This window comes from Solea solea, chromosome 1, assembly GCF_958295425.1.
Source record: "Solea solea chromosome 1, fSolSol10.1, whole genome shotgun sequence".
NCBI lineage: Eukaryota > Metazoa > Chordata > Actinopteri > Pleuronectiformes > Soleidae > Solea > Solea solea.
The window spans coordinates 42035464-42062415 of NC_081134.1; the positions used below are offsets into that span (position 1 = coordinate 42035464).

Genomic DNA, 26952 nt, shown 5'->3' on the forward strand with positions numbered 1-26952 from the left:
TGTAGTAGTTGGCCTTTAGTAGCAACACAGTCTTCCTAGTGTTCACCTTAAAAAAACATTAGACATTAAGCTCAGGGAAACCATAAACAATAACGAAAATAAATAAAAACTGATATTTGAAATCATACAGTCATGATACACGTCCCCCTCTTCTTCCTGCTTCTCCCTGCAGGGGGCACCACAGCGTATCATCTGCCTCCATCTTGTCCTATCCCTTGTGTCCTCTTCTGTTCTCTTCTCTATGGTCTTCCTCTTTTCCCCACTGTCCCTCCTCCTCCTCCTCCTCCTCCTCTACACGTGACCAAACCATCTCAACCTGTTGAACCTGAGCTGTCCCTTGAATGTCCCTATGCTTATTTCTAATCCTGTCCAATCCTGGTCACTCCCAAAGAAAATCTCAGCTCTGCCACCTCCAGCTCTGCCTCCTACCACCATCTGACCTTCCTTCTGTCACACATCAGGCCTGATACTTGTCTCTACTCACCCCACCCTGCCTGCACCCTCTTCTTCACCTCTCTTGTGCACGGTCCATTGCTTTGAATAGTTGACCCAAAGAATTTCAAATCATCTCCTGTTCCCGCTACTCCTTGCATCGTCACTGTACCACTTTTACTGTCATTCACACACAGTTATTCTGTCTCGCTCCTATTAACCTTCATTCCTCTTCTCTCCAGTGCATGCATGCACCTCTCTAAGCTCACATCCATCTGGGGAGAGCGATCTGAGATGGTTATGATATGCCAAAAAGTAATGATAATAAAACAAAACACAGAAAAACGACACAAAGACACAGCAAAACAGATCTGATCGATATTATCTAGTAACCTATTCCTCTATACAGATTTTACCAGCTTAAATTAAACTTAAATTAAAATTTTTAATGGGCAACATAGAACTAATCTAGCTGCCCTGACATTTTTTTTTACATGTTTATCACAGCAATACTTTGGTATAATTAACACCATAATTAATGATTCCATTACCTGCAGAAAGACAGAGGAATGACAAAGGCACACTATCGGAAGTCGCAACGGTTTAAGGTAAGAACTAAAAATTAAAAACTATTATTAACTATTATATGACATAAAAACTAGTGGTTAAAAAGTAACTTAGTTTGAAGTAATTGTACTTCACTTGAATATTTCCTTTATATGCTTCCATATACTTCTGCTGCACAATAGTTTCATAGCTCAAATATATTATTACTGTAGTCATGTACTTATTACTATTAATTTTGCCACTTGCTGCAACTATGACATTATTATCACTTGTAGATCGATTTAATCAGCATCATCCCATTCGACCTGCTCTGCCTGTACTTTCAATTCTCTGCCTTCTACAGACTCAACCGCTTCATCAGGGTAGGCGGGCATCACTTATACTAATAATCCAAACTTAAAACAAGTTTCTACAAATAAATAGCCTTTGTTTGACAAGTCTTTACTTTTTCTGTGCGTTTAGATGGATTCATTTTTCGAGTTCAGTGACCGGCTCGAGAGTATCATGGCCAAGGCTTACATCTGGAGGTAAATACGAGCAGATTATTAGAGAAAATTCATTCTGTGTTTTTATTGGTAAACCTTTGAACTGTGGCAGTTATCGTGTGTGTGCACCAGTATCTTTTGCCCTGTTTGTCACTGAGTCTTTATAATTTGACTCCCGTGTGTTTTTGTCTCTTTGTCTTTTGTTTAACTCATTTTTCTTTATTTCTACAGTGAGCCACAAAACATTTAATAAAAATGTCATAGTATGGTGAATGAAAAATCAGTTTTAAACATAATGCACTATAGGAAATAATGAGCAATGTCAAAGTAGATTAAGTGAAACAATTTAACTGTATAATAGTTGGGTATTAAACGTCATAGCTTAGTATAGTATACATGTATGTGCATGTTTTAGTGGCATCACACATGAATATAAATATATAAGTGGAACAATGGTGTTATGATGTTAGGAATAAAAGTGAAAAATGTTATATAAAATAGGATTTTATAGTTACAGAGATACAAAAATGTCAGGAACTTGTTTTTTACTGTCATGTTTAGACACTAAAATGAGGTTTTTATATCTAATCTAATGCTGTTCCTCTGACACAGAGTGGCTCGCACCACAGGCTACTTGCTCTTCGCTCTCCATCTTAACGCCTGCGTCTTCTTCATCGCCTCAGTTCACCAGGGTCTGGCAACGACCACGTGGGTGTACAACGGGAAGGGCTCTGCGTACGTTCTCCTCGTTGTTGTCCTTGAGCACTCTACCCTACTGTGTCCAAAATGAATTTCAGCTACCAGTTAAACAATTAAGCTATGCCATGTATATGTTGTACTGTATGTGCAAGTGTTGTGTTGTTTTTTTTTTACTCCCCCACAGGTATTTGCGTTGTTACTACTTTGCTGTCCGGAGTCTGATCAACATCGGCGGTCTACCAGAGCCCGTAACCACGTTCGAGATTATGTTTCAAATGACAAACTTCTTCGTTGGTGTCTTTGTCTTCTCCAGTTTGATTGGACAGGTAGGGGGACAATAACAACTGTCTGAGGATCTAAGTCCTGGAGATACGCTCAATAAAAAAAATAAAATAAAATAAAATTTCTTTTTGAGGAGTGTATATAGATGTTGGAATAAATGGGATTGAGATGGTTGGTTTTATATTTGCTCGTTCTAACAAGTTTAGTGTAGTACACGTCAACTCAGTCCTCACTATGTTCTTTTCCACCTATAGTTCTTGCTCGCCTCACCACGGCACGGCACGGCACGGCACAGTTTAGATACATCAGACTCCTCTGTTAAATATTGACATTATAGCCATTTCCCTGGCAATTGTTGGAGATGAACCCATATTTTTAGGATTTATAAGTAAGTATTTTTAACTGATCTACAGTTTGGCTTGATTCTTGTGTCGGACGTCTCTTCCTGTGACGGCACTCTGACCAATCAGTGGCCTATAGTACCTACTCGGCACGCTTGAAACCTCGACAGAGCAGGTACTAAAAAAGAACCTGGTACTACGCTAGTGGAAACTGTGCAGAGGCGAGTTGAGCCGGTGGAAACAGACGTTCCCCACCTCTCACCCTGTGGCAGCTGGGATTGGCACAAAGTGCCCACCACGACCCTCATGTGGATGATAAAGTGGTAAAAGATGGCTGGATGGTGCACAGGACACCTAATAAAATGGCACCTGGTGGAGTTAGCTGCTGTTGTAGCCCTCTTGGCTCAAGATTCAACGTGCGTTGTGCACAGATATCGTCTTCTGCATACATTAGTGGTTATTTCCTTGTTGCCTTCCTAATATGTCAAACTAGTCCACTAATAAAGTTTATAATGTCCAATATTTTAACGTGATTTCTCCCCATCTTTGATTTTATCAGATGAGAGACGTCATCGGTGCAGCAACAGCGGGCAAGACATATTTCCGGGCATCAATGGACGGCTGTGTCGTCTACATGAACAGGTACACGATCCCTAAACTGTGCCAGAACAGAGTCCGAACCTGGTACAACTACACGTGGGCTGCACAGGGCATGCTGGGTAAGTCTTGTAAACCTTCTCTTTAAACTGTATGTCGTATAAAAACTTCCAACCACATCCAAAGTGCATGTCATCGTGTAATAAATGTAACTGACTCATTCGTCACCGTCCTCTCCAGATGAGTCGGAGTTGTTGGACAAGATGCCTCTGGTGATGAGAACTGCCATCGCTGTGGACATCAACCTGGCCACTTTTCAGAAGATCGCACTGTTTCAGGTGACCTGGTGTTCACGTGGTCACATGCACGGTCTTATGTCAGAGCACGGACGGCAACAAGACCTGTGTCACGACAAAGACAAAGAAAGACAATTAGACAAACCTTAAACCTGTAGAAGATATGACACGTAATATGAAAGGTTAAACTATCAAGGCATGATATAAGTGTGGAGCCCCAGCTTTATTTTGAGGAATTATAAGTATTTTTATTTGTAGATTATTGTCCAATTTCAGGGGCTCGGAAATAATTGTTAAGCTGTTTCATGTCCAGGTGATAAAGGTCTGCAGCTGATTGCAAGTGGACTTTAAAAACAAACAATAAGTGCCCGGGGAATGTTTTAAAAGTGAATTCCATTGCTCAAACATTAGTGTTGTTGTTACATAAACAACAAAAGTGAGGAAAGGTGATGTGTCTGTGCTTCTTTTTAGGGCTGTGACCAGCAGATGCTGGTAGACATGTTGTTAAGGCTCAAGTCAATCGTCTATTTACCCGGAGACTTTGTGGTGAAAAAAGTGAGTTTATGTTTGTGTGTGTGCGTTTGTGCATGAATGAATGATTAACTCTGACGTTGTGTGACATTGTGTGAGAACACTGCTGACCTCTGCGTGTCTCCGTCCTGTGCTCCCTGCAGGGCGACATCGGGAAAGAGATGTACATCATCAAGAGTGGAGCAGTGCAGGTGGTGGGAGGACCTGACAACAGCATCGTGTTTGTCACACTGAAGGCTGGATGTGTGTTTGGAGAAATCAGGTCGGTGAGCATTAGAACATAACATTTGAGGGATGAAACTGTATAGCATGTAAAAAATGGATAGGAAAATTACACATTTGCATCAAGAATTCAAATTCTATGATACAGCCAAACTCATTTGCATTTGATGAATGGCCAGGGCCGGCACTATGCATTTTGGGATTTGCCCCCCGCCTTCCCATCTCCTCCATCCACTGTCACCCAACACACACACACCATAGTGGTTTGAAACTAATGGCACTAATGGTGTTTTTCACTACACCGTTCCAGCACGACTCGAATCGGCACAGCTCCATTGTTTTTAATTTCTACCTCCTACTTTTTACATGCTCTGGCGATCGTGAGCCGGATCCCAACCCATTAGGCCATATTTCGGTCTGTGCTCTGGTCTTGCAGGAAATCCTGAACTAATCTTTTGATTTAACTGATTCTAACGATTCAGTACACCAAAAACAACTGCTTTAAACGTCACTAGTTGGGCTGGAACTCTACAGTGGAAAGGTGCTATAATATCAGACAAACAAAGCTAGTTCTCCAGAAAAAAAACAGAAATATGTATAAGATTGTTAGAATAACAAAAACACATTAATAAACAAGTAATAAAACACTCTGTAGTATGCTATTCACATCTAGAATAGAGGTATGGACACACATTTGCAAAAAAAAGTAACAAAATACCCTGCATAACAGTAAATAAAATATACCAACCAAAATATTTATTATATAACAGTAAATGGCAATAAAAATAAATATAAACTTCCATACACTCACTTTCTTTTCTCTTAACTATTATTATATTATTAGGTAAGTTAATTTAAGTGAAGTAAGCCATGGGTGGATTTTAATTCATATATATATACAGTACTGTATTTAGAAATAAATAAATATTTGTGGTCATTTGAAAGCCCTCCAGTAGATGGCACCATAGGTGACTGCATATGGCCTTTGCCTAGAGCCAGCTCTGTGAATGGCAATGCTGCACATTAACCTACAGGAACAATGAGAACTTACAACCTTCAAGGAAAAAAAAAAAGGTTGCATGTATTATCATATTCGCTGTGTACGGTATAGTCTGTTTATAGAATCTCATTTCCCAGATGTTTCCCAAGCAAGAAACCCAATGATATAATTGTTGTTCTCTAATGTTGCATTAGTGCAGTCTTCTTCTTCTCCTCCTTCTTGACATGGACATATTTATACTTCGAATCCTCCTCTTCACAGTTTATTACAATCAGCTAAAGATGGAGGAAACAGGCGCACCGCAAACGTCAAAGCGCATGGCTTTGCAAACCTCTTTGTCCTCGAGAAGAAGGACCTGTTTGACATCCTCGTCCACTACCCCGAGTCCCAGAAAGTGCTGGCCAGGAAGGGAAGGTGAGTTGGAACTGTTAACTCACTCAGATTCTTATCATTACATTACAAAAAATTAACATGGAATGATTGTGTATGTGACTGTAAAGGCAACTAGTCAAAGCCAAAGGACCTGCACCTGCCAAAACCAATGAGGAAAAGCCAAAAGGTGCGACTCTGTTTGCACCCAAACCACCAACACCCAAGATGCTCAGAGCCTTCGGAGACCTGCGAAGAGGAGGATTCATGGAAAAACTCAGGGTAACGTCTGCGGTTCTTTGGGAACTTTTCAGGATCAGTGTTCTTGTTGCATACTTGGTAAATGTGACGCAATGAGTGTCTTCCTTTTGTCCTTTTGTCCACAGAAAGTTGCAAGGGAGACACACTGAGCCTGGGATTTTCAAGCAAGTAAATGAATGGTAAATGTAAAGATAGTTATGCAGCAAAGCTCAAAACAAAAGTTTTTTTTTTTTCACGTATACATAAGGCAAGTGTTAAAAACAGAAACTTTGCCCGTCTTCCTTTCATGCTTTTATTTTGCTTATTTTCCTGTGCTCCACTTGGTAAAAGATGTCCGGGTTTATTTCTATGCGACAAACAATTCACTAGTTAACACTGTTTTTTCATACTTTGGTCTCTGAGCATTGAGGAAACAATCAGTCTCTGTAGGAATCTCTGAGGCGTCTGAAACTGGAAAAAAAAAAAAAAAAAACAGGAAACAGGAAAGAGTATTTTTAGAAGTAAACTTTTTAACTCTTAACGTGAGGCCACACGCACAAAATACATACAACTATAGAAACACTGTCGCTAATTTAAAAAAACAAAATATATATATACAATGCAAATAATAAAACTTAATAAAAATGACCCACAGAAAATAAAATAGGCTGAAAATAAGGCACCTTTTACTTCTCTCATGCAATTGGACTTTTCCTCTCAATATGCAGACAGAACTGGTGACTTATATTTGGTTTTGTAATGAAGAGCAGTTGAGATGTTTGCTCTGTGATACATGGTCAGTGTGTGATTCACACACACTCTCATGAGTCTGTTCAAAGTCAGGATACTTGGCCTCGTATGTTCCGCTTAGTTTCCATCGTAGATTTGTGCAAAAAAAAAAAAACCCTGCTCTTTAGCTCTGGAGCTTCCAGAAGATGAGCTGCCTGTCCTCTCCCCCTGTGATCACCGTGCTGCACAAATCATTCATCCACATTGCTGTGACAGCACCTGGACAGAGGAGGAACAATTTTAGCATCACAGAGTTTTGAAGTGTGGCTGTATGAGGTACTGATACTGCTTTTAGTCTTTTAATAACAGGCTCAACCAATAATATCTACGTAAACTAGTGACTATTTTTGGTGCTTTGCCTTTTAATACTCTCCTGCACCTAAGTCCATAGAGAAAGTCTGCATTTTTAGCTTGTGGAGCTCATAGTTTACTCCTGCTTTGGTTGGTAAAGTTATGTCACATACTGTAGGTAAATTTGAACTAAAGACTTTAAACACTGAAGTCACAAATGACCAGAAATGAAATGTCAGATTTTATTATGTGAGCCTGTTGCTAGGTGGTTTCCCCGAGGCGTGTCAGCTATGAGTCAGCGCCTCCTATAAACACACTTAAACAAACTGTCCCTTTCATTTAAATAAGAGCTCAAAATACAATGTGTACAATGTTTCACTGATTTGTATTTAGATGAAGCATAAAGCATTTGCTACTGATGTTTGCTTCATACTTTATAGCATAGACTAAAGCCGATATGCTGGGAATGTCATTTGCTTACTTATTACTTATTACTTTTTTCAGTTATGTTAAAAACCTTTAATAAATGACAGGATGAAGGCTAACAAGCAGCAACATACATATAAAGACTGTGAACTTTAAAGTCCTATAGTTCTGTTTAACAACGAAAACCTGTCACTGAACTTTGTAGAATTTTTAAGCCAAAAACACCAAAAAATCAGACTCCAACTATCCTTTACTCTTAGTGAACAAGCACATAGATGTAGCTGGAAGTAAATGAGTATCAATTATTTTCAAAATAATTTAACCTGTCAGGGTCACAGTTGGTGTAGTGGTTAGCTCTCTTGCCTTTGCAGCAAGAAGAGCCGGGGTTCGAATCCCGGTACAAAAACAAAACTAATGTGTGGGTCATCATCAACTGGAAATGATGATGATCTCAAACGATTCAACACTCAAACCAATGTAAAGATTATCAAATGAGTTGATGATTCATTTAGTAATTGAATAAAAATCGATGTATCGAGTAGTTGTTTTAGTTTCGTGGCTGGATGGCTTGTGTTGTACTGTACAATAATTTGACTAATTTCTACTTCTAACTGGAGAGCTGTTGTGATTATAAAGCATACCTGCATGTGCAGCAGAGATCCTTTTGGTCACTGTGTTGCTGAGCAGGTCCCACAGCAGGAGGTCACCTGACCTTCCTCCACACAGCACTGAGTTCCCGTCCCAGCAGAAACACCTGGAGACGACCACACACACACACACACACACGCTGCTGAGTCTCTTAGCAAGGACACAGAGTTCCTTAAAACGGCAGAGACTTGAAGTGACTGACACTGGACGCCACTGTAATTAGAGTGGGTGTTTTCTCACCTTTGCTCCTCCTCAGATTTCACAGAGGAGATCACCATTCCTGTCTGGACGTCAATAACCTTCATACAGGAGTCGGCACCGACGCTGAGAACATGTCGACTGTCTGAGGATACACACATTTGCTTAATTTGAATAAACAATACTTATAAGTCTGTTCTCTGGTCTCTCTGTTTTTTTTTTTTTTTAAATCTGCATGTCTTTTAACCCAACAAAGCACTTTGTGAACTTTAATTGTGTGAAAAATGCTATAAGAATATATTTATTCTAATAATAAATATTAAATATGAGAATCAACGGATAAATAAACTGTACTTGGCATAATTCATGAACAACGTGTAAATTAAATGATGGCAAAAGTCATCAAATATTTGTCTCCCTTGACTGAAAACTACTAATGATAATGCTGTTGTGTATCGAGTGATAAAGTGACACATAATTCAGCTGTTTCTGTTCCCAAGGACAGTGTATATGTGAGGAACTGATAACAAGAGGCTGACACAATAAAACTCAACACTATAAGACTTTACACGTTGTAGTTCCTTGAAAGGACAAAACAATATAGAGCTTTAACAACTGTGAAGAGTCAGTTACTGTGATGTTGCTCCGTTCACCTCGGACACCAAAATTCATTTCCCCCCGGCTGAAACTAATTCCGGGCTCTGATAAAATCAGGGAATGTACTTCAGACACTGTAGATTACACACTCTATCACGTTGGACACTACAGTAAGAAGATAAAGAATCAGCAGTCGGACAACTTTATAAACCACATACCGGGGCTGAAAGCAGTGCTGTGGATGGTTCCAGTGTGGCAGTGGACTTGCTGCAGTGTCTCGTAGCTGCTCGTATCCCAGATGGTGACGGTTCCATCTTTACAGCCAGACGCCAGCAGAGTCCCAGTCGGATTTAGACTAATGGTGTTTACCTGAAGACGGAGGCCAATAAAGGCCAATAAAGGCCAATAAAGCGATACGTGAATTTGTTGTGTGGTTGTCATTTCACTTTAAACAACGCTGGACTGTTGAGAACTAAAGAAAGCATTTGGAGAGGGCAAACCTCCACATGAGGCCATACTCTCACAAGGTTAATAAGTGTTTTTTTTGTTTTGTTTGATTTTTTTAAATCCTGAGTCTGAATCCATATTTGGATAACTACTAAATCTAATCATTTCTACATTAGGCCACAACCTACATCTACGAGCCCCTAACTTGGGACACAAGTATCTCTTGCTCACAATATTTAGTTTCTGATGCTCACAAAACACCTTCGTTATCGTTTTTAGGAGACGTCGCAGTGCAGCCTGCTACATTTCTGTGTGGACGTGGCATAAAAGGAGCTTATTCTGATTTGATTTTAACCTGAGACTTCATTATAAGGACATAACTGTTCTGCTAGCAAGTCGTCGCCATCATATTGTCTTCGAACAACACTTTTGATTGATGGATTACTATTATTAATATTCTTCTGTTGATAGTTACCGGCTCATACTCATGGAAAACTATCGCGTGAGCACCAGAAATGTTTTTTTGTGCCTTTATGTCCCTTTAGGGCCTCCGTATACATCCCCCGAAGATGTAGTCAAAGTTTGTCCTTTGATTTTAAAGATATGTTGCATTCTCCTTAGATGTAATTAAATAGCCAATATCATTTCTTATGTCAATTGTTACTATTTCATCTGCCCACATGTTAAAACACAGAGTTGCAGGATTGAAATCCTCACTCACCCCCGTCTCGTGCTCCAGCTCGGCCTGTAGCTGGAACTGGGATCTCTTGTGAGTGGAGGAACTGTCACATGTACATTGCCAAACCTGTGAGAACAAAAAACAATTCACTGATGTTACATAGACGACAATATAAACCAGTAAATAACTACACACATGACTTATATGTAGGAGACACTACAGAGGTACATTGCTTTCCTTATGAAGTATAATTTCTTCTCACTTAAAGCTTCTCAGTTATTTAAACCAGGATTTTTTCTGTGAGCCAAGAAAATAAAACCCAATAACTATTATTATTATTGCTTATTATTTTCTTCATGTTCTAACATAACTTTTCTGTTCTCGTATCTCTGCAGCATGCACTTTGCTTTTATAAAAACCCCTACTTTCAACTTTGTTTCTATTTTTCTTTTATCTTTTATGCAGCGACACGTACTGTAAAGCGTGTCGGAGTACTGGTATTAATATTGTGCAAATGTGTTAAATCACTGGCGTGTAGTAGAAAATCAAAAATGAACAAAAACAGGAAGGAAGAAAGAAAACAGTCAGCCATATTCCTGTTATTCCGATTGTTTAAGCTTCTTAAATGTGAATATTTTCTTAATTTCTTTGCTCCGGATAACGAAGAAATCATTAAAAGTCAATCATTTGGTTTGTGGACAAAACAAGACATTTGAGAACATCATCATTTCCAGGTTTGACGAACACCGATCAACATTTTTTAAGGTTTTCTGATTTTTTTATGGACCAAACGATTAATCGAGAAAATAATCTACAGATTATTTTCGATTATGAAAATAATCATTAGTTGCAGGTCTGTAAAATACATCATGAAAGTGAATTAGTTTCTTACTTTGACAGTAGAATCCCATGATGCCGTGTACAACTGGTCATCAAACCAACACAGTTGAGTGACCGCATCGTCATGACCCATCAGCGTGTCCTGCCGCCTGCCGTACGGGATGGAGTAGAAATAACTAGGGGACAGGAATGTTTGAGTCAGCAGAGGAATGAATAAAAATAAAATGTGCACACAGTGTATTATACATACACATTGTTGTCCCATGAAGAACATGCCACGGTTTTACCGTCGGCCAGCATCAAACATGACGACAAGGCCTGAAAAACGTCCAGAACAGTGAGAGCAGATCACAATTACGATAAGAAAAGACTCAGAAAGATGATGAACGGCAGAGTAAAGCAGAGCTGTGTGTACCATGTTAGAGAAGGACATGCTTCTCTGGAACTCCTTCAGCTCCTTGGAGAACATCTTAAGAGTTGAGTCTGGAATGAAGAGGAGGACAGAGATTATCTTCGGGTAACTCTGTGCTGCAACACTGACAGCAAAATGCGACTCCATAAATCTTTAATTCTTGTCCATGCAGAGGTTTGAGATGTTTTCAGACCTTGTGATGTGGAGAAAATAGCTGTTCCATCTCTGGTCACAGCGATGCCCGTCACGGCTCTGCACGTTCACCGGAACATGTGGAGGGAGGAGTGTTTTTAGGTCAATGTAGTAACTTTTTAGTAACTTTACAAAGAAGCAACTTGACAAACCTGTTCATTATAATCTGACTAAATAATCAGTTGGCCAATTAATATCAGAGCATACAAGCATTGTGTTCTGCAGACACACTTTGATGTGTAAACCTTTATTTTACAGAATGAACTATGCAAAAAAAAAAAATGCTTTACAGTGTCTATATTATTTATTTGGATGTAGGGCTGGAACAATTACTCGATTAATTGATTATTAATCGATTACTAAATAAATTGTCATCCATTTTGATAATCGATGAATCGTTTTAAAGAGTGTTTTAAGGAAGTAAAGCAAGTTTTCTGATGTTTCAGCTTCTTAAATGTGAATATTTTCTGGTTTCTTTGCTCCATATAACAAATAAATCATTAAAACCTAATCATTTTGGGTTTTTGTTAGTTAGTTGCAGCTCTATTTGGATGTTTCCAAATATAAGAGCAGGAAAGATTAAATATATTTAATCACATTCATGCAGCACTTCTCTGTGCAGTATGTTTTTTGTAAGCACCCATTTACACACTACTGGCACAAATGTCAGGTCCAATTAAGTGTCTTGCCCAGGGACACATTGCCATAATAGACTAGCCGACAACCTTCCATACATTCTCTACTAAAGAGCCATGAAGCCTAATTATATTTCTTTGTGACAAGGGTTTGATATTAACATTTTTTATATGAATTATCCAATACATTAATATGTGAAATTGTTGACTATTAACAGCCCCAAATGTCCCATTAGTTTGGCACTTATTTCAAATGTGACAATGGCAACTATAAGAGAAAAGAAATGTAAAAAGGGGGATTTTGAGTATTGTGTCTCTTAATTCTGTGTTTCTGTTATTTCTCTGCACTTAAACGTGTCCTCAGCAACATATTTTAATATATGACTATTTTAGAAAAGCTTAACAAGTGTGAGGCCACTGCAGGTGCGTGTGCAGTCTTTTTTTTGTTTTTGCTTTGCATGCACTTCCTCATATTTTGTACCAGAGCTTTCATTTCAGTTTACACCATCACATGCAGCTGCCTTTGTACCTTGTGAATACTGCAGCCGAGCGTCTCACTTACTCTTTATGGATCTTGTGGCTGGAGACCCGTGTCAGGTTTCCCATGTTCGCCCAGGCCAACTTCCTGCTCTCCTCAGTCAGGTCCTCGAAGGACGAGTCCTCGCTCTGAAAGGCTGGAAAACAACGCTGGTCTAACTGCTGCAGCGATACGTGGAGATATGCTTTGGAAATGGCATTACTAAACACATGTTTGCCTTCCAGTGACTCTTTCAACACGGTTAAAACATTTTTGGAATGAGCAAGGAACCCAGTACTTTGCACATTTATTAACAGATAATGTTAATGATAATTTTCCCAGGTAGCGTCACTGTTGCCTTGCAGCAAAAAGACGCAGGTTCACAAACTGGTCTGACCGAGGGCCTTTCTGAATAAATGCATCTTCTGATTTTCCTCCCACAGTCCAAAAATATGCCACTCTGGACACTCTAAACTGACTGTAAGTGTGAAAGCAAGAGTGAATGACTTCAGGCTACAGATGTTGTCTCCAACCAGGCTCTTATTGGATGATACCAGCTGTCAATCACACTGGTGTTCACTCATATGTACCACAATTTATCATCTGTTTTCCTCTAAATGGGCTAAATTTATAAAATCTACATCATATTGTACTGAAGAAGACTTTAATCCCGAGGAAAATGAGTACTGACATTATTAAAAAAAAGTGAGAAGTAGGCTCACTTTTCCACAGCCGCCTGGTGGCTATTTAATATATTCTTACTTCCTGATTAGCTTCATCTAGCAAACCAGAAGATAACTCACATTTGCATATATACGGCGTATGAGTGGAGAACACGCTTCCCCCCGTTAACACTGATGTAACGTTGTGGAACTCACTTGGGGACAGCTCACTGATGGGTGAGGTGATGCTGGAGCTGCGAGTGATGTTGTGAAAGCGTGGCGTGATCCTCTGAGGGTGAGGGCTGCTGAAGAGCTGTGTGGGCGTCTGGCCAAACTCCAGGATCTGCGTCAACATGGCGATTCTCTCGTCGGGGTCCTCGATGCTTTGCAGAGAAACGTGGACGGGGGAAGTTTGGTAAAAGACGTATAATATAAATATTGGGTACAGTGATTTTAAGGATTTTCAGCTGATACCTGTCACAGTCGATGCCGCCTTCATAGGTCAGAGGGTGAAATACTGAAAAGACAGTGAGATGGATGAGTTTTTTTGTTCAGTTTTGGCGAGTCACTGATGTTGACACTCGCTGTTGGTTATTTTACCATTATGAGCTGCCACAGCTTCACTGCCTCTCTGTTTGTAACCAAACACCAGATCAATCCACTCGTGAAGGTGCTCCGACACAAACTGACTCTCCAGTGCAGTCTTGTGCTTCTGTAGAAAATCACTAGCATCTGAATTGATAACAAAGAGGACACAGTGACTATCATTTACTTATTAAACAACAGCAGGGCTGGAAAGGTGATGGTAGGTGGTGCAGTTTAACAGGAAGTTACCTGAAGCCCACGGTGGTAGAACGACTTCGCTGACTGAGCTTCCGTTCTGTCTTCTGCCCAAATCCAGACTCATCTTGTTTTCTAAGAAGCTGCAGTCGGTCCCATAAAACTCTGGAATGAGCTATGTGTCGAGGAAAAATGATTAAACATCATTGTCGAGAAATCTCTCATCCCTGCTTGAATATATACAGTATATATAGCATTTCATAAAAGATAAACTGTTAAACTTGTGATTTAATGTGTTGGGGTTGATTTATTGTGTTTTTTATTCAAAAGACACAACTTTGAATCCAATGTAAGATTCCCAAAGGACAGAAGACGGTTATTCACTGTCCTTACCTACAATTCTTTTTGTTGCTAAAACACTTCCTGTCATTCTCTGACATATTTTCAGGATTTCATTAAGTGTTGTACTAATATTTAATCAGGAGAGGCATTTTTGCTGAATCTGTCCAACTGACAAAGATCAATATGTTACCTCTTTAAAGTCGGTCGCTCCTTCTAAGCAGTTTTTCCATGTTTCACCGATGCTTTAAAGACGGGAGACGGGTGAGTTAATATCAACAAAATAAAAACGTATTGCCAGTACTTTAAAGCTGAATGTGTGACATTTAATAAAGCTATTGTTACAATATTATACTGTGGTACTGCACATTAAATACTACACTAGTTATACGACGTTATACTGTAGTATTGCATGTTAAACTTTATTTTCCAACAAATATCCAATGACGTTTATATCAGTTATCAGATTATTGATATTCAGTTATTCCTACCAGTTAATTACCAGTAACAGAAAGGGAAATTTATCACTGATTGGTGACATCCTACAATTTATAGTATAATGAATATTATATAGTAAAAGGCTCTTTTGTACCTGTTGAACATGCGATCTGCGTGGTCGTAGCGTCCGTTCTGGAGACACAGCATGTGCTCGGGAGCTGCAGGCAGAAGAACATCAGGAACATTAAAACAAACTTGGACTTACATTTAACAAAATAGCTGTAACACAAAAGATTTTGTCAAGTTAGAAGCTATTATACATTTGAATTGCTCCTTGTGTAATTAGGTTTATTTTTTGTCCAACTGCTTTGCGAGACGGTGCATTAATAATCAGGAAGAAACCAACACAAGGCTATTTGATTCATTAATTAACTTAGATTTACAATCTATCATCTTTCATTGCCCCAACAACTGCATTGGAGTTTTAGAAAGTGTTTATATACTCATCATAAACAATTGTTGCCATCAGAAGGTACAAAAACTCAGGTTTTGAATGTACTAAGATGGTTTTACAAAGATCTGGCTCTGTGCAACATAAACCTCAGATTCGAGTAAACAAATGAGAAATGTGTACAAACAAAGAGAACACAGGCAGTGTCTGACGTGGATTTGTAAGTAAGTAAATAAGCTTACCAACTCTGACCAGGTAAAAGAGGACGTAGCCTGGAGACGAGTAGTGACTGCCGTACATGAAGCGAGGTTCTGGCATGCCTCTGTAGCGAGCCTGTGAAAGAGAGAACGGCTCAGTGCTGAGCGAGGAGCTCCTGACAGGAAACACAACACACTTAAAGCCCAGAAACGAGGTCACGTCACAGTGAAGAGACTCACCAATAGTCTGTCCAGCCGCTCTTTGTTCAGGGCCCCAACAGGTTTGCTGAGGTCTCTGAACGTGGCAGCGTTTGTCATATCTGTGAGACGGAGACGTGTGTGCTTAAAGTTACATATGCTTCATACAAATATACACGTCGAGGCCTGATGACCCACCTAACTGTGCGCTGCTGTAATCAGCGATGACCCAGGGGAAGATGGGATACTGGGAGAGGTCGTTGCAGCTGCGGTCGGCCAGGTTGTTGAGGTGGAGGAGATATTCGTAGTTACTCAGATGACCTCGCTGCCACTGCAGCATGTAGCTCTCTGCTGTGTGCTCCGTCATGTGGTTTTCTGAGATGAACAAAACCAGAGTTTAAGTGTTTCCAGTTGGTAAGGATTTGAGGAAAATAGGTTATTGCTATTTTACTGAAAAACATTTTTCAATTCTGACGATGTGAAAAAATCTTTGAAATTACACAAGTACAATAAGGCCTTTGGAAAAACCTGTGCAGCACCAATGCATAGTTCATTCACGTGTCTGTTAATCATATCTAGGGCTGCAATGACTATTATTATGAACTATTTTGATAATCGGTTTGTTTTTCCAATAATTAAAACAGGGTCTCTGATTTTTCAGCTTCTTAAATATGAATATGTTCTGCTTTCTCTGCTCAAGTGAAATCATTAAAACAGAATACTCATGGTTTGTGGACAAAACAAGATACATGTATATCGATTTGAACGTCTTGTTTCGAACATCATCTTGGTAAAAAAAATGATCAACATATTTTACGGACCTAACAAGTAGTTGATTAATTGAGACAATAATTAGCAGATTAATCGATAATGAAAATACTCATTAGTTGCAGCCCTACATATATATATATATATCCAAGAAAATTGCTTGACAGGTGACTTACTAAGGTCACCAGTGTGCAGCGCCGACTTTGACATTGTTTGGTTAACAAATGCAAGAGATATCTATAGAAATGTGACAAAGAAGTCACTAAAAGAGCAGTTTACTCAAAAAGAGGCACATATTAAACAGGTACTGTACTATTTTAGACATGAATACAAAAATACAAAAGTTTATTTCCTTTTTTTTGTACCACTGAAAATAAACATGTTTACGCGATAAAAACAGGAAACCTGATATTTCCAAGAGTTAAACCTCATTCAGTGACAAATACATTTTGGATTGTCTCACCAAGGAAAGTGGCGATGTAGTAGTAGATTTCATCTCTGTCTGCTGTGCAGTAAAACTTCAGGTAGATGTCGGAGCAGAGCTCGTTCTCAGAGCAGAACACCTCCAGACCCTGGGCAGTGTATGAACACACACATGAATAAAAAAACACATGTACGTTAAATGCAGTGAAAGGCTACATTATTACATGTGTGCACACCTACCCTCATCACTCACCAGTGGTCTGAGACAATGTCGCCTTTTGTAGATTCTCCTGATTCGGTGGAGTTTGATTTGAATCACGTGTTTCTGTCATGAGATTCAAATTTTAAATTAGTTAATTCAAGGCTTTCTGTTTCAGCCCTTCTCTCTGAGCGCATCGCAGTGAGATGTCTCAGCTCACCGGATATCCGTTCAGCGGCTGGAAGTAAAGGCTTTCATCTGTTACACAGACGTGGCCTGGGTTGGACACCAGAGGTGTCACCATCTCCACTTCACACTCCATGTGGGGCTTCTCAGTCACGTTCTGAAAGCTTCACGGCAAAGAAACATCAGCGTAGAAAGAAACAGAAAGAAAAAGTACCATAGACACATTTAAAAGTCCAAAACAGCAACATACCAGTTTTTATCAAACGATGACCTCGCAAGTCGAGACTGTAGATTAGCTGCAATCTAGAAATACACAGGGAGACAATTGTGTTTGATCATAGGACAGAAATAATGATTCATGCTTTCAATTTTACCTGCACATAGATTAATGACTGACTCACCATTGCAGTCTGGTCTCCGAGTTTTTCTAGACAGGACGCTCTGTGGAGCTGCAAAAAACGACATAAACAAAAGGAGCAGAATTACAGCAACCTGTACAGATGGAGGGCACTAAAACAAATACAAACGTTTGGTCTCTTTCAAAGGAAGATGGACAGATGAAGGGAAATCTGACAGCTTGACTGACACACACCCTGATTAGTCCACATACCTGATGTAACGTTTGGACGACGTCTTCTGTTTTACTCCAAACTTCCAGCTGAAAGCTTATCTTTGTTGTTCCCTGTCAAAGCAATGGGACTGTTATATTTTTTACCCTCAATTGAACAGTCAACGCTGACAGTTGACCCTTTATCTCCAAAAGTCTAGTAATATTTCTACCAAGTTAGGTAGAAATATTACTACACTTTTGGAGATAAAGGGTCAAATTTCAAAGTGGAACTTAATGAACATATGGTCCAAAAACCCAGTTTCCAAGATATCTGCACAAATAGCAGAGCTATAAATGAAATCTAAAGCTAAAATTGATTAGAAAATGACTTCATATCATATGATGTTAGTACATTTTGAGAGCAGGCACCCCATTGGGCAAAGGGCAGTGGTCTAGGTTTGATTCCCCCTGTGGTCCTCTATTCCCCCTTTCATATTTCACTGTTCTGTCCATTAAAGGCCCAGCAAAAATTCAAATCTTTGAGATATATCTACATCTTTTAAGACTATAAACATGATCTAAAGCTTATAAAGATTGAGAAATGCCTTGTGGTTATATAGCAGGAATTTCATTAGCTTAACCTCACCATTAAGTCATATTGAAGTAACTTTACCAACAAGCTATTAGAGGCACATTGTACATATTAATGGAATCGCAATATTACAATATAAAAAGAGTTATCAGTGTCTATACGACACACGCAAGAAACATCACATTCGACTCACCCTCTCGTTTCTGTACGGCGCGATCATGTTGCTTTCTTTGATGTAAATAACCTGAACCCAAAAGGAAAAGAGGGAAATTCTTATCACACAACTGAACTGCAAACATCAATTAAACAACAAACTATGATCATTTATTGCAGGCGAAGACACCGTGAACGCTAATGACACTCACTAATCACATCTCCATAGAGACAATAACTCACCTGCCCGCATAAAATGGAGATGGCTGATGGCCGAGGGCTGTGAGGAAAATACAAAAACCTTTTAAGAGCCCACAAATTACACTTAGTAAAAGATACAAAGGACTAAAATTGAAGATTTTGCTGGAAAACACTGAATAACCTACATCAGAAGAATATCAAACAAGCTGAATACACACAATGAATGGATTACATCAGGTGTGTCCTATAATCTGTAGATGCACTTAAGCCTTTAAGATGTTTTTAAAGCAACACAATGTAGGATTTGTGCTCAGGTTCCCCACACAGTTGGTAAACAGTATTGTTTGGTAAAATAGATGTTGAGGTAGCCGATTTTACAGCATTTTATACCAATATGATTACATTATTTTTCATCTAAATAATCGTGGAGATATTACTTGGAAGGTTGAAATCCTAGATTTTATTTTATTAGCACACAAACCGCACCATAATTAGTTTGAGGCTTGTTTGTTTCTGTTGTCTGGGACTGAAACAACCACAGTACAGCAAAAAGTACACAGTGTCAGTTACTGGGTATATTTAACATTTAGCGTGTTATCTTGTGAGTGATCCAACCAGTTTGACAAAGTGAATGAACATCAGTGTGTGAAGCCAACATGTGTGCTCACTCATTGAACGGGTTGTTCTCTTCCTCCACAAACTCAATCTTCTTGCAATCTCGAAGAGGAATCTGCACAACCACAAAAAACAGAATGATAAAGACCTGATTAGACACAGTTTACAACACAACAACCGCTCACTGGCTTCATATGAATCTAATTACATGATATTTCATGCTCAAACTGCACATAAACAGTTACCCAAATTAACGCTTACACAATAATATTTCCAACTGATTGCACCTTCAATTCAAAAGCAGTTTACAAACAAACCTTTAGAATTGGTTCTGAGGGATCCTCTGGATCAAATATGATGGATCTGGAACAGACTTTAAACGACCCTCTGATTTTTCTGCACAGAAAATAGTTAACAATATATAAAGACTGAAAAATGACAAGAGCAAATGTGATATTGAACAGATAACATGCACAACAGGGAAATGGACATAAGGACATTATATTAGTTAGGCCACTTAAAGTCTAGCAACATTTACAAGCTTTTAAATCTCTTTGGGTTAAACACCGTTTTCACTAAACACCCCAAAACAACTCTAAACACTGGTTATCTGCCAGGCATGTTTCTGTAACGCTGTCCCAGAAACGCCAGTTTAGCCGAATCCGCAAACTTTTTATTATTTTATGGAGCCGTGAAACATAATTTAAAAACACAGGTGCCAGAGTGAAAACATCTCAAAACGCCACCCTTGCATTTTCATGTCTACAACCAATACGCAACTTTGGGAAATTGATGATGTCATAGCTCCACCCCTCCACTTGCTTTAACTGTTGCCATCGTCTTTGTTGTAAACCTTTTGTTGTTGCATTTGGAGTTTGTTTGGTAAATTCGCTTAATGTTAACTTTGTTTGTAGAGAGGTTTGTACACGACGCACAAGCTATGCACATGCTCCACAGGCCTGGAATATCTACTGTGATTTTTGGTGGGGTTTGAGTGTATAAAGACTGTATGATTTCCTGAAACAATGCCGTGTTTAGGGAAAAGGTTTTAAAAAAGAAAAAAGAAAAAAGATCGCAAAGGGAAAGTACTATTTCTATGTGGATAAGGCCTATAACTTGCACACTGGGTTACAGAGGTGGGGCTATGACATCATCGCTATCCAAAAGTTCCAAATTGGTTGTATACACAAAATCGCAAGGATTTTTTTTCCACTCCAAAAAAACCCAATCTTGTGGTTTTACGGACAATAACCCTGATGTGAAACAAAACTTTTGCCGATTCTCCTAAACCCATTCTCATTTGTACAGGCCCTACCTAATGCTGTCTCAGTATTTGGCTAAAAAACACATAATAAAGCAGAATGAACTCAAACAACACACAAAGTATTGATTCGCTTAGTGAAACACATATTCAGTTATATGTAATGTGTGGGTCTGGCTTTGACCGTAAAAGTGTCTGAATAATCTCGTCAAAACAGCCCTGTCAATTTTTTCAGTTTGCTTAAGTCTACATAACAGGATAAGATGATGTTTAAACAGCTGTTTTATAGATACTGAGATAACTGGCTTTATACAACACCATTATCTGGAATACATCAGTAAATCACAAGCTATGAAACATTTTTACTCCCACTGATCCAGGGAGGATTTGATGACTGTTTTAGATAATTGTGTAACAGTTTTCAGAAAACACAAATGCTCTATTTAAAATCCAATTTATAAAGTACTTTATTGTGCAGTGATTGATGTCACTAGTAGTAGATGAAGTCCTGCAAAATTACCTCTCCTTTTTTGAAGTGCTTGTGACGTGGTAGGCCGTGTGCTGTTCAAAATAATATTCCTCCAAATCCAGCAACAAGAGAGAGAACCTGAAAAAGAACAACAATACACAGTGTGTTTTAAAAAAAGTGTGTCAATCAGTCAAACCTGCACTGTAAAAAAAAATCAGGATTGCTTCTTGATTTACTGACACAGCACCTACATTAATAACTGGAAAGGCAAGCTGAATAAAATCCCAGGAGGCACCAAGCTGCCTCTGTGAAGTTTTGAATGATGTCACTAAGAGCTCAACTTGCTTTATGGATAATGTAGGAAGAAGAATGCATGTGATAAAGAAAGATGATATCTGTGGTTCCACTGCATTGACTTTGCTGCTTTGAACCACCCATTATCCGTCTGATGATGTCAGGGCTCTTGTTAAATCTGACGCAGTGTTAGATTTTTGCTGGCACAGGCATATTCCCCACACCAAGTGTATAAACTCTTCAATTACACACGCAAATGTTTGAGTTTCTACCTGTTAAATGTTCAGTGTTGAAAGTGAATACGAGGCTAAAGTGTCATCTGATCTGCAGGTTTGCTCGCTGCCTGTGAATGAGCAAATGCCTTTTTTTGAACACACTGACAATATAATTGCCGTAATCAGGCTCAACCTTGTGAATCATGTGTCACAAGCTCAGTGTTAGTGGGAATAATCTGTGTCAGTCAAATTCTCAAATACAGTGTAAGAACACAAGGTTCTGAAGCAGCCACTGCTACATTTTGGTTTCAGGCAGTTTCCTCCTGCAGACCAAACTCTGATGACTTGGATTTCAGTCTCATTTTTGGATTCAGCTATTCTAGGAAGTTACAAGTGTGCATGGTGTTCATCAGAATTTTTATTGGTGAACAACGTTCTGCTCATTTCTCTGCCCTTCTCTCATGACATCAATACAGACACGAGAATGGATGATTTAGAGCCATGCTTCCCAAACCGTGGTACGTGTGCCACCAGTGGTACGCAAGCTTCCTCTGGCGGTACTTGGAGGAAAATCGGAAATAGTGTTCCACTGTATAAGCCAGGGTATGTGATCGGAGTGGAACTGAGTGCATAGAAAATGAAACAAATAAATAAAATAATAACAATTAGAGTCACCTTATCTGTCGCTACATTTTAATTTAATTTCGCTATACCAGTGTCTGAAGTTTATGTGAGGAAGAAGAGGAAGATAAGAGAGCAAATTATCGTATTGGGAATAAATCTGCCTCCTGTGAAAAGGCTGTAGCTGACTTTGCTCAGCCTATTTACACCACTGTATTTTAATGTTGGTGATAATGGCGTAACGTCATGAGCTCAATATTTTCTTAGGTACTTGGTATGATAAAGTTTGAGAACCACTGATTTAGAGAGTTGTTTCAGGATCCACTACAAAGAGCTCAGACTGAAGACCAGCTCAGACCTTCTGCAGTCAGACAGGAGGGTGTTGTCTCAACTCACTTCCTTCAAAACCGAAGGTCTCTCACCCTGTGATCAGTGCTCTCCCTACTCAGAGGACCATGCACCTCCACCAGAATCCTATTGTTAAGCTGCTGTTAATTAATGACCCACATCACACTTTTTATATAGTTTATATTTTGCACAGGCTAGTTAATAGTTATACTAATTGTCCGACTAGGAGCAGCATCTTAAACCAAAACAAATGCTTCATCGACCACACTTCCTTCCTTCCTGTTTTTTTTAAGCCAATTGAAACTGTCCCCAAAACAACCAGAGGCCTAAAAATAAAACAACAACAATCCAGATAGGTGCCATGCAGTGCCATGATGCTCCATCAGTGTTCAAGCCTCTGTGCTGACACATGATTAGCAGCTTCATTGGCATCATGGGCATTGTTGTGTTTAGCTCATAGAATGTATACAAACTGAAGCGGAGTCTCGACTTTAAAGGTAAGAATTAACGACATGTAATAGTGAGGACTCCTCTGCTAAACCCTCCTTTTTTCCAAGCACATTGGGGAACTACTGAGGTTTATGCAGACCAAAAAGGATATAAACGCTCTTACACAACTATCTCCACTCCTCCACTCTCACATTCCCTGCCGTTTCCTCTTTCTTCCTCGTTAGTTCGTGCATCAGGTTTATGTGGACGAAGCTATTCTTCACTTGCATAATGGTTGGCTTGATACCATTTTTTTGTGTCCAATATGATACCAATATCACTGTTTTTTAAAATATTTAATTCACTGTTAATTTGCTGATATCTTGCCTTTTCATTTCCAGTCCTTTACTGGGCACACATTGCTTCTACTTTGCATATTACTTCTTACCCTAGTTTGTACATATATTGCATATTTTGCCATTCTCTTACAGTGTATTTATCACAGTAATCGTTATTACAATAATAACTATTTAATTGCAGTTTTAACTATTTTAATTTCCTTTATGAATGTAGAGTCACTGTGAAAACAACTTCCCCAACTGTAATCTATCAAGATTTCTTCACAGTGGTATTATAACAAAGAGAGAAAAAAAGAGTAAATGTAATAAATACAACAATAAGTCAGTTCAACTAGTGTTGACACTGCAAATACTCAACAGAGTAAAATTAGATAAGTCATGCAGTGCACACTCACGTCAGTGTAATGAACAGATTAAACAGGTAGCTTTCTGATATAGTGAGTTTGTATAAGAGCTGATACGGACCAAATGGATTCCATGTGGTTTCAACTTTAAAAGGGAAACATTCTGGTGGTTTTCATTCCGACTAATCAGAGGTTGGTTCGCAAGTGACCAGAGCAGCATGTGCAGGTAAAACAGGCGGGTGTTTGTTGGCTGCAACAATGACCCAGAAATAAAACAACTCAAGCTAATCCAGGCAGCTAATACATGTGTCAACACATTTTTGTACAGGCATTAGGTTTCAAACTTCCACGGCAAATAGAAACCCTTCTTCTTTGAATAGAAACATCCATCTACTCCTTCACGTTAAATTAAATGATCAGTATCAGTGATTTATACTAGTATTTTCGGAAGGGTTTGTGTGCGACACTCTGAGGTTGTTGTTGTAGGAGAAAAACAATAACGTAAAGGAATTCCTCAATGATGTCACAGTGGAGACATCAACAGGCTGATTCTTCACCCATTTAATCCATTTTTAGTCACATAATCCTCATTAACCCACTCAGTGCATAATGAGTGGGCTCTGAGTCAAACTTCCCTGAGCAAGCACTTCCAACAACAACCACATGGACCATCATTTGAAAGCTTTTAAAACATGTCACATGGTAAAATTAGATCATATATGACTCATATATATCACTTCTTATATAGTTTGATGCCACGTCTTCTATGTGTTCTTGGCATGCACTGTATTGTCTCAGTCTGTCTGTAGGAAATTAAATTCAGGAAGAAATTATTTGATTCTGATATGAATGCAGATAACCTTAAGCGACAGGGCGTGTATTATTGACACTGTGGGAAACTCAGCAGCTTTTGTAAAGGTTTGCCTCCTCCGAGTGCTTTCTCGAGTCCTTGTACTGCTTATCACTGAGAAACGACAGAAAATCTCAGTATAATCACATTAAACCATCACTATACAGCAGAACCGTGAGACAGCCATTGATAATGAATAAAATGATAGAAAACTGTGAAAAAATACAGAGTATTTAGTCCAGTAGTATAAGTCAAGTGCATAAGAATTAGTGACATTTAATGGGTGAGGCTGCAGACAGCAGAAAAATGGAGGGCTCCTCCACTGAGCCATCACTTTCTTACATGCGTCATGGAACTACAGCGGCCTTCACATTATAGAAAGGCCACAAAAGAGTTCCCATGAAAAAGTTAAAAAATGAAGACTAATAACCAGAGAATACACACAATGCTCCCTCAGGCAAGTCGGATAGAATTGCTTGACATAACTCGTTTTCAGATAAAGGACGCTAGAGCTACAACGATTAGCCGATTATCAAGCTCTCTGATGGTTTTTCTGCTTCTTAGATGAATATTTTCTAGTTTCTTTGGTCCATGTAACAGTGAAATCATTAAAAAACCTGATTTATTTTTGTGTGTGAACAAAATAAGTTCTTTGAGAACATTGAGAACATAACAGACAGATTAACAGATTGTGGAAAATAATCTTTAGTTGCAGCCCTATAGGACGCAGCATACAAATAATGTTAGATTGTTTCTGTTCCAATAAAAGGCTTATGCTAATGCTACAATAAATACTTTTGGGTAGTGTGTTGAATTTAGGCCAATAACATCTCCTAAATGTTACACATTGGATCTTTAAACATGATATAAAAAAAGTATTCTGATTGAACACTGTAAAATCTATGATATTTTCTCAATGTCATACAACAGTTGCCGAATTCTGGTTAAAGCCCATTCAAATACAATTTTAAGGTGAGTCCACTGGGCCCCCACAACCCACTGTTGCCCTCGGACCCCTGAGAATTTTCCCTGCCCCTGGTGAGAGTGACAGTACCGCCTCTGTGGGGTCACTGTTGTACCCAATGAGTGTGTGCGCGCTGATCCTGCATCAGCTAGTGAAGCGCATCACACAGCTGCGAGCTCTCATTAGCTGAGTGGCTCAGTCGAACGCTACGTTACACACAACAAACCAAACAGAGACAACACACGCAACGACCCTCCGTGGCAACTAATGTGAGGGAAAACAAAGGCGAAGCAGAACTGACCTCTCTTTAGTCCGTTCTTGAGTCTTTAGAGAAGCCATGACCGCTCGCTCTCCTTCGCAAACACTGAACTGCGAGCAGCGGCCACAGACTCGACTGCGTAAACACGGAAACCCGCAGGAAGCCACGTGATCGCACAAAGATCACACAAGGACGCTTCACTCTGACTCACTTTCCGAGTAGCAGCCAGCGATTTCACCCAGTAACATCACTGCCAGATTGTAATCCTTACAAAAAAACAGGATTTAAGGGTTTTCTGATGTCTGAAGTCTCAGAAATCCATGATAACATTATAACAACTTGTTTTATATATGTATACATGCATACATTTTTTATTTTTTTTTACTCTACAGGAACTCATACTGTATTTCAAGAGTGAAGGAGAATGTCCCTTTAAAGCACGATTGTAGCAATGAGAATTTAAAAAAAAAATGAATGAGGAAGTTCTGGCCTAGTGCATATTTATGTCACATATAAAGATAACAAACAGCAGCATCATTGGACACATACTTTTTACTACTTGAAAAACAAATCACACAGAGGGAAACATGAGCAATCATGTATTTTAATGCTTATATGTGCAGTTTGTACAGCACATTTCAGTAAATAAAGAAGAATTGGATATATAATAAAAGTGACACTGTGTAAAAATAATAGTTATGGAGGAAAATGTTCAACACAGATTTAAAGGAACTTTCAAGAAGTAAAAAAAAACAGTTTGATATCATATGGTGTGATTTTTCATCTTCATCTTTTCATATACACTTATTTACGTGCAAAGCGATTTTTTTTAAAGTAAAAAAAGAATAAAACAGCATGAATTCATGATTAAAGTCTGAATTCTAAATCTCAGAATTCTGTCTTTAGGCTCATTCATTCTGCTTGATTTTGTTTTCTTTTTTTCTTTCTTTCATTTTTGTGGCCCTTATACTCTTCTGTACTTATTAGCTACAACATTACATCTGGTTTGAATCTTGACGAAAATAATGCAAAATTGTCGGTCACTTCTACTGTTT

General features: G+C 38.9%; 2 protein-coding genes across 2 annotated transcripts in view; one reads left to right on the plus strand and one right to left on the minus strand.

Annotated features, from left to right (window-relative positions):
• Positions 1-8791, plus strand: part of LOC131457029 (cyclic nucleotide-gated cation channel beta-3-like) — a 10948-nt gene extending 2157 nt beyond the window's left edge. Inside the window, exons 3-15 of the mRNA XM_058625793.1 lie at positions 990-1040; positions 1275-1361; positions 1462-1526; positions 2097-2219; positions 2368-2509; positions 3366-3525; positions 3644-3741; positions 4171-4254; positions 4374-4492; positions 5714-5866; positions 5953-6103; positions 6208-6261; positions 8472-8791. Of these exons, the coding sequence (XP_058481776.1) occupies positions 990-1040; positions 1275-1361; positions 1462-1526; positions 2097-2219; positions 2368-2509; positions 3366-3525; positions 3644-3741; positions 4171-4254; positions 4374-4492; positions 5714-5866; positions 5953-6103; positions 6208-6231 (1257 nt within the window). The 3' untranslated portion in view covers positions 6232-6261; positions 8472-8791. The remainder of the gene's footprint in view (positions 1-989; positions 1041-1274; positions 1362-1461; positions 1527-2096; positions 2220-2367; positions 2510-3365; positions 3526-3643; positions 3742-4170; positions 4255-4373; positions 4493-5713; positions 5867-5952; positions 6104-6207; positions 6262-8471) is intronic.
• nsmaf (neutral sphingomyelinase (N-SMase) activation associated factor) lies at positions 6360-26052 on the minus strand. Its single transcript, XM_058638713.1, has 31 exons — positions 25940-26052; positions 21266-21352; positions 19802-19880; positions 19538-19599; positions 18912-18948; positions 18709-18759; positions 17984-18055; positions 17775-17822; positions 17624-17676; positions 17408-17537; positions 17242-17313; positions 17029-17137; positions 15996-16172; positions 15840-15919; positions 15645-15735; positions 15106-15169; positions 14707-14758; positions 14229-14349; positions 13995-14126; positions 13869-13911; positions 13611-13777; positions 12778-12889; positions 11582-11640; positions 11392-11459; positions 11227-11294; positions 11029-11152; positions 10179-10262; positions 9229-9379; positions 8456-8558; positions 8209-8321; positions 6360-7069 (listed from the first exon to the last, which is right to left on the minus strand). The coding sequence occupies exons 1-31, from the start codon at positions 25975-25977 to the stop codon at positions 6975-6977; spliced, it is 2742 nt and encodes a 913-aa protein (XP_058494696.1). The 5' UTR covers positions 25978-26052; the 3' UTR covers positions 6360-6974.
• Between the last annotated feature and the right edge of the window lie 900 nt (positions 26053-26952).

Excerpts from the sequence above, each read along its gene's own strand:
- nsmaf (XM_058638713.1), bottom strand. The coding sequence starts at position 25,977 with ATGGCTTCTCTAAAGACTCAAGAACGGACTAAAGAGAG. Across the intron at positions 15,736-15,839 it reads AGCGGCTGGACAGACTATTG|GCTCGCTACAGAGGCATGCC; the intron begins GTGAGTCTCTTC and ends TCTCTTTCACAG. Across the intron at positions 8,322-8,455 it reads AAATCTGAGGAGGAGCAAAG|GTGTTTCTGCTGGGACGGGA; the intron begins GTGAGAAAACAC and ends GGTCGTCTCCAG.